The sequence below is a fragment of the Etheostoma cragini genome, chromosome 20 (assembly GCF_013103735.1).
Source record: "Etheostoma cragini isolate CJK2018 chromosome 20, CSU_Ecrag_1.0, whole genome shotgun sequence".
Classification (NCBI taxonomy): domain Eukaryota; kingdom Metazoa; phylum Chordata; class Actinopteri; order Perciformes; family Percidae; genus Etheostoma; species Etheostoma cragini.
The window spans coordinates 23,030,661-23,038,210 of NC_048426.1; the positions used below are offsets into that span (position 1 = coordinate 23,030,661).

The 7,550-nt window shown below is 39.7% G+C and overlaps 1 protein-coding gene across 1 annotated transcript in view; it reads left to right on the plus strand.

Annotated features, from left to right (window-relative positions):
- The window catches only part of LOC117935477 (mitogen-activated protein kinase kinase kinase 7-like), a 16,679-nt gene that overhangs the window by 824 nt on the left and 8,305 nt on the right, over nucleotides 1–7,550 (plus strand). Inside the window, exons 2-7 of the mRNA XM_034857679.1 lie at nucleotides 60–170; nucleotides 1,681–1,746; nucleotides 2,737–2,782; nucleotides 3,795–3,933; nucleotides 5,037–5,161; nucleotides 7,163–7,291. Coding sequence (XP_034713570.1) covers nucleotides 60–170; nucleotides 1,681–1,746; nucleotides 2,737–2,782; nucleotides 3,795–3,933; nucleotides 5,037–5,161; nucleotides 7,163–7,291 — 616 coding nt within the window. The remainder of the gene's footprint in view (nucleotides 1–59; nucleotides 171–1,680; nucleotides 1,747–2,736; nucleotides 2,783–3,794; nucleotides 3,934–5,036; nucleotides 5,162–7,162; nucleotides 7,292–7,550) is intronic.

Sequence of the window (7,550 nt, forward strand, 5' to 3'; positions counted from 1 at the left end):
CCCCCCCCCCCCCTTCTCTGTGCATTGTGTCCTGAGCCTGTGATGTTGTCTTTCTTCAGGCTGTTGGCAGAGGGACATTTGGAGTTGTCTTCAAGGCCGTATGGAAAGGAAAAGACGTAGCAATCAAGACCATTGAGAGTGAAAATGAGAGGAACGCTTTCCTTGTTGAGGTACGGTGAACACGAACCTTTTGGCTTTAATGCTCTGTGCAGCAGGAAACCTGCAATCATGTGGCTTTATTAAAACATCACTCTATCACCTATAATGCTAACATTTGTCCACATTGCCAACACTATCCGTGCATTTCTATTGGAGTTAACTGTCATAACCTCTTGAGAAGTATGGTTTCTGTTAGGGCTGTTGGGATTGTGGAAAAAAAAATCATAATAATGTTGAAAGGACGCTTATTTAACGTGATTACTCATTGACTTTTGGAAAGATTTTGCATTTATTGAACTTAAAAAATAAGGAAATCAACAGTAAGAACTTTTGAATCTGTGAAATGTTCCCTAATTTTTATTCTGTTGAACTTTTTAAATTCTCCTTCAAAACACAAGACAACATAAGAGTTTACTGCAAGTTTTACTGAGTTTTTTCTCAATTAGGAGCAAAAGTCGCGATGACAATTTGATTAATTTGGGCGCCCGGATGGCTCAGTTGGTAGAACGGGCGCCCATATATGGAGCTTTGCTCCTGGATGCAGTGGCCCGGGCACACACCTGCACACAGGTGTAAACACCACCGGGCCCCTACGTGGACACTGCCTTTATGAGAAAAAGACGTGTGTGTGTGTGTGTGTGTGTGTGTGTGTGTGTGTGTTGAATGTTGCGTTAAAAAAACATAGTTATGTGATCTCAGTTCTCAGTTCTTCAGTGTTGGAAAACAAGAATGATAGTTAAGTTTTTAAAGTGCAGTTTGTTTTACTGACATTTTCTTTCAACTAACATAAACAAATCTTTTCATAATATGTTGCATTTTTCACGTGATTATTGCTCCAGTTGATATCGCGATAATGATACAAAACCATCTAATGTGCAGCTCTAATACCAACACATGAATACACACACACACATACACACACACACACACACACAAACACCTACACATACCTACACACACACACGCCGCACCAACACACACACACACACACACACACACACCTACACACACACACACACACACACACACCGACACACCTACACACACACGCAGCGACACACACACCGACACACACACACACACACACACACACACACCTAACCACACTGACACACACACGCACACACACCTACACATCTACAAACACACACACACACACACACACACCAACACACACCTACAAACACACACCAACACACCTACACACACACACACACACATCTACACAGCTACAAACAAACATACCTACACAGCTACAAACACACACACCTACACACGCCAACACACCTACACACACACACACACACCCTACTAGTATATTTTTTTAAATACTCCAGCTTGGTCTTTGGATGAAGGTCAGAACACAGTTATTACAGATACATTTCAAATATCACTATATTTGTGGCAACACTCATAAAACATGTTCATAACATGGAGATATATAAATAATAAGTTCCAACGTAATACACACAGAAAGTAAGATGTCTATAATGCTCACGGTTATGTTTTGTTTGTGCGCAGCTCCGCCAGCTCTCCCGGGTCAATCACCCCAACATTGTTAAGCTGTACGGCTCCTGCGACAACCCAGTGAGTATAACGCTCCACCAGGGGTGGAGGAAGTATTCAGATCCTTTACTTCAGTAAAAGTACTAACTCTGCACTGTAAATAATACTCTGTTACAAGTTGAAAATGTTACTTAAAGGGGCTCTAAGCGATGTCACGCGTGTTTTAAGCTGCATCATCTGTTGTCACATACAGCAAACATCTCCTCACTATCTGCTAGCTGCCTGTCCCCTGAACACACTGTAAAAAACATCTCCTCACTATCTGCTAGCTGCCTGTCCCCAGAACACACTGTAAAAAACAAACAAAAAAACACGGTCTCTGTAGACAGCCCAGGGTCGATACCAATACGAATATCGATACCAATACCAATACGAATTCGTAGGGCCGATACCAATACGAATATTTGGTTATTTAAAAACCTAATATGCCGATATATTGGCCGATATATATTCAATAAAAATAAATCTAGAAACGCGCAACGAAACACAAACAGATTTCCCTAACATTAGTTATTTGTAGTTATTTATGGGTTTTCACTAAAATAATATAATAATTAGTTTTATTGTCACAAAAGAACAGAGAAACATCCAAATATATTAAAGTTCTGATAAGTAAAATATATAAAAATACTTAATAACTTAAGATATGAAATTTAAAGTCCTTTGAAAAAACCAAACTACACAACGAGGACTGAGCCTTCGTACGTGGGCGCTCTACCAGGTGAGCTGCCAAGGCGCTCAAAACTCAGACTTCCTTCACCTGCAAAATGATAATGAAACTTTTAAATTGGAAAAAACATCATATTTGCAATCCATGGTGGCTGTCAGTGGAGCAGCACGGACGGGGCTCACAGCCCGCCATCTTGTTATTTTGAGTGTGAGAGCGTGTTGTTAGGTAGTTGCCGGTGTCTGGGCTGGAAATGTAGCGCCGCTCAGACGTTGGTTACAGATGACCCGATGTCTGCCTCTGTCTCGCATTCACTGCTCAGGTGATTGCATTTGTCTTCCCAGGTCTGTCTGGTCATGGAGTATGCAGAATGCGGCTCTTTGTATAACCGTAAGTCATTTTATGATTATGTCTGTACGATATTCACGTTGATTCACGTTGATCGGCACATTGCATGTCATGTATTGTAGGGCTGCAAAGCTTTAATCTTTAGATGATTCGATTAGTCGTTAGCTAATTAATAAATTGTCAACTAATTTGGTATTTGATTCATCTGTACGAGTCATTTTTAACCCTCATGTTGTCCTTGGGTCAAATTTGACCCGTTTTAAGTTTATTTTGTCACAAACATGGGCCGTCAAAACAAGCTTTGGGACAAAAAAATCTCAAATTTCAAAGAAAATTGGGGAAAGAAAACAACGAACAGCACCCACAACATTGATAAAGTGAATAAAATATCGGAAAAAAAGTGATATGTTGAAAAAAGTGATCAAAATGGCTTTTTATGGTTGATGGGAAGACAACATGAGGGTTAAAGATCTCTCTGATTCCAGCTTCTTAAATGGGAATATGTTCTAGTTTCTTCACTCCGCTGTGACAGGAAACTGGATATCTTTGACATTTTTGGGGACGTCATCTCGGAAAAACTGATCAACACTTTTTCCCATTTTCGGCATTTTTGGATTAAACAATTTATCACTAAAAATAATAATAATCTACAGATTAATTGACGATGAAAACAACTATTAGTTGCATCCCTAGATGTATGTAAATGTTATTTAAAGGTTAATTTATTTCAGTTCTTCTTAAACTCAGTCATGGTTACACAGTTTGATTGTTGATGGTTTCGTTTCTCTTGCCAAAATATTTGACTTCTTCTTTTTCTTCCGTTTGGTAGTTGCTTCTGGCGCCAGGCATAATAGAATGGCATGCCCATCGTACTGTGTATGATTGTGCATTTGACAAGTGTTTGATTTGTATATATAAACACATTTAACGTAGTTTTTATACGAGACAAAGCCACGCCAATGATGTCATTCACTCGTTGTACAGCAGTTCCAAAAACCTGAGATTTTGTTGTGCGTCTCTTATTGATTTGTTTTTTCTCGTCCCTTAATCCAAGTCCTGCACAGTGCAGACCCACAGCCCCACTACACCGCCTCGCACGCCATGAGCTGGTGTCTGCAGTGTGCCGAGGGAGTTGCCTATCTGCACGCTATCAAGCCAAAGGCCTTAATTCACCGGGACCTCAAACCACCAAAGTAAGTCTCTTTATGTGTGAACAGAGAGAAGTTACACAGTCCAGAGGTCTTGAGAGAGATCATGGTGATATAGGGAGTAGCTTGAGATAGTCCAAATCTCCCTGGTCTCTCTCTCTCTCTCTCTCTCTCTCTGTATGTATGTATGTATGTATGTATGTATAATGTTACCTTTTTTTCTGCTCTGAACCTTGCAAGATTATCTTCTGATTCTAAAGGTTAATGTGGCTTAGGACTCAATTTGCAAAATATGAACTGATTTCTGTATTTGCCTGATGTCCTGTGCTGATGGGTGAACAGGTGCGTGTGCGTGTGCGTGTGCGTGTGCGTGTGTGTCTGTGTGTGTGTGTGTGTTTTAAGCCATGTTAGTTATTGGCATGGTTGCTATAGTTTCGTTTTTATCAGATACTTGTGCTAAAACATTACTTTTAACTGGTGGCTGAGCCGATCCTTTTAACGTCCGCCTCGGGGCACCAGAGGACAGCACAGGTATTCAAGTGGCACCAAAATCTGCGTTGTCATGTAGACCAACTAGCACCAGGTTTAAGGTTTTATAGAACATGTAGCGGAACTCATTTTGCAGCACCCAGGGACCAACTCCAGATCTGAACCAGTGTCTTGATTGAGGGCACCGGCTGGAGAACCTAGTACATGTTTTTTGATGGTGGGGGAACGGTAGCACCCAGAGGAAACCCACGCAAACATAAGGAGAACATACAGACTCCCCATGGCCCAGAACAAACTGGATTCAAACCCAGAACCTTTTTGCTGTGAGGCCACAGTGCCAACCATTGGGCCACCATGCTGCACCCATTCCTAGTTAGTGGCATGGCTCCAAGGATGGCAATGTTGGTCTGTCCATCCACCACAAAATATCTATATATACACTACAAATAACACAATGAAATGCAGAAAGAGATGTTAATGATTCTTAGAGAACGAATTTTAAGAACTTCGGGGACTTTACATTCCAATACTTTGTTTTAGAACTAAATACCTGCAAAGTTATTCTATCTGGACTCACTTTTAAATTCTCAAATGTTAAGGTGCAGCAGTATATCTGGAGTGCATAATGTCTTTAATTCCTTTCCTCTGTACTGACCCAGTCTGCTGCTCGTGGCTCGTGGCACGGTGTTGAAGATATGTGACTTTGGAACAGCGTGTGATATTCAGACCTACATGACCAACAACAAAGGCAGCGCAGCCTGGATGGCACCAGAGGTGTTTGAAGGTGAGCCCCAAACGAGAGCATCTTAAACCAGTGGTGATTATTAGGTTAAGATAGTTTGTTTTGTTTGTTTAATTTTCACCACTAAGATTTAACCTCAAAGCTAGACTAAATTCTAATTGGATTTACTCTCCAAAGATTATACCTAACTCTACATAGAGGAGTTTTCAGCCAGTCAAGGTGCAGCGATTTAAAAGGTAACTGGTTTATTTTGAACCTGGACAATATTTATCTGTGTTTTCGTGTCTAAGTGACTGGAAACAACAATAATAGACAACAAGTAAATAGAAACAACAATCTTTGGTCCAGTATTAAGCGAGATGCTGCAGTCGGCAGCGGCAAAACATGCTACAACGGATGTTAATTGTGCAGCTTCTATTTACATTCCCTGAAGAGCCACTGACAAGGCTCAGATTATTATTTTAATTTTATTTGACAACATTATGGAAATGATTTCTAAGGAGGTCGACCTTTCTGTTAAAGAGTTCGATCCTTTTTCTTTTAAACATAAAAACATCCAAAATTGCTCTTAAACTTAACCTATTATTGTCATTTCACCAAACTGTTAATTTTGGAAAGATTACTGTATATTTCCACTTTGTATTTCTATCTTAAGTTTGGTCTTAAATTTAATTTAGAACTGGTATTAAAAAGTCTTAAAAAGTCTTAAATTGAACTTGTTTATACCTGTAGCCACCCTGATTATGAAAATGATTTCTAAGGAGGTCGACCTTTCTGTTAAAGAGTACGATCCTTTCTTCTTTTAATCATAAAAACATCCAAAATTTCGTTTGTTTAACCCACCAAACTCCATGTAAATAAACAGTAATTTAAGCATCGTGAAATACACTTCAATCAAAGTCAACAGAAACAAAATAAAACTTCAAAATAAGCTTTTTTTGAGGTCGTCTTTCCACTTTTCTAACTATCACAACTCTAGTTAGGGTTGAAAAAACAACACAGTTCACCGGGTTACATAAATGTATATAGCATTGTTATTTTAAATGTAGTCTGGTGGGTTTAGCGCTAGTGATTTAAAAAGGTCCCTCTCTGTAGGGATCCTCTCCATAATGTTATCAGACACTGTCAGTGGCAACAACATCACTTTTAGTGGACTAAATTGATAATGCACATTTATAGGGTTACATTGTCGCCCGGTCTGCGGCTGCTGGTGACAGCGTTCACGCTTCATACTGGACCGATTTCAAAGATCGTTGTTCCTATCAGTCACTTACACACAAAAACATGGGATAGGGTCCAGGTTCAAAACAACCGAAATTACCCTTTCTATATTAGATTAGATGAGATTATACTTTATTCATCCCACAGCGGGGAAATTTTCCTACTACAGCAGCAACATTTTCTACAGTAAGAGCAAAAGCAAACAAATACACAAGTAAACACACCACAAGAAAACAGCAGACAGTGAGAAGAAGGTATGGCTGAATGAATGTGACATCAAATAAAGGTTTCGTAAAGTGAGGTTGCCATGATACAGAAAAACAATATTGCAGTGTACGTGAGCGACGTAAATTAAATTGAATATGTAATTAAAATAGTTTAGCAAAGTAGGTAACCATAAATAACATTGAAAAAGTAAGTACTTGTAACTGAAAAAATAAAAATAAAAACATCAGAATTAAGCAACAGCACCCAGCACGCGTTGTCCTGTCTGAACAACGCCCCTTAGCTGTGATGCAATCACAACATGCCCACGGACTTAAAGCTTTAGTTCACTTTCCCTCGCCCGCATGAGGAATTCTATGAAGGTGACTATCTTCACTCGAGCTTCTGCGCAGCAAAGCCGGCAGACGCCACAATCTTCTGAGAGATTGGTGCAGAGTTGATTAGCTTTGTAGCAACTCATTTGGTAATGGCTTGAATGTAACGGACGTTTCTTACTATCACTGTTATGCAAAAAGCTTCAACAGAGCTATTGCTTTTACAAAATGCTCATTTATTTCCTGCATACAACTAAAAGTAACGTTGGTGTGTGTTCCTCAGGCAGCAACTACAGTGAAAAGTGTGACGTGTTCAGTTGGGGCATTATCCTGTGGGAGGTCATCACACGCAAGAAACCCTTCGACGAGATCGGCGGCTCGGCGTTTTGTATAATGTGGGCCGTCCACAGAGGTGAGCAAAATGCAACTGTAATACCAACTGCTCTGTTGATTTGATTTATTTATCTATTTACGATGTTCTGCTGCAGCTGCTGACAATATTATAGAAGTGCAATGTTAAATTGGTGGAGTATGTATGAATGACATTTTTATTTCCAAAAATTGGGGAAATATATATTATATATACACTCACTGGCCACTTTATTAGGTACACATGTCCAACTGCTCGTTAACACTTAATTTCTAAGCAGCCAATCACATGGCGGCAACTC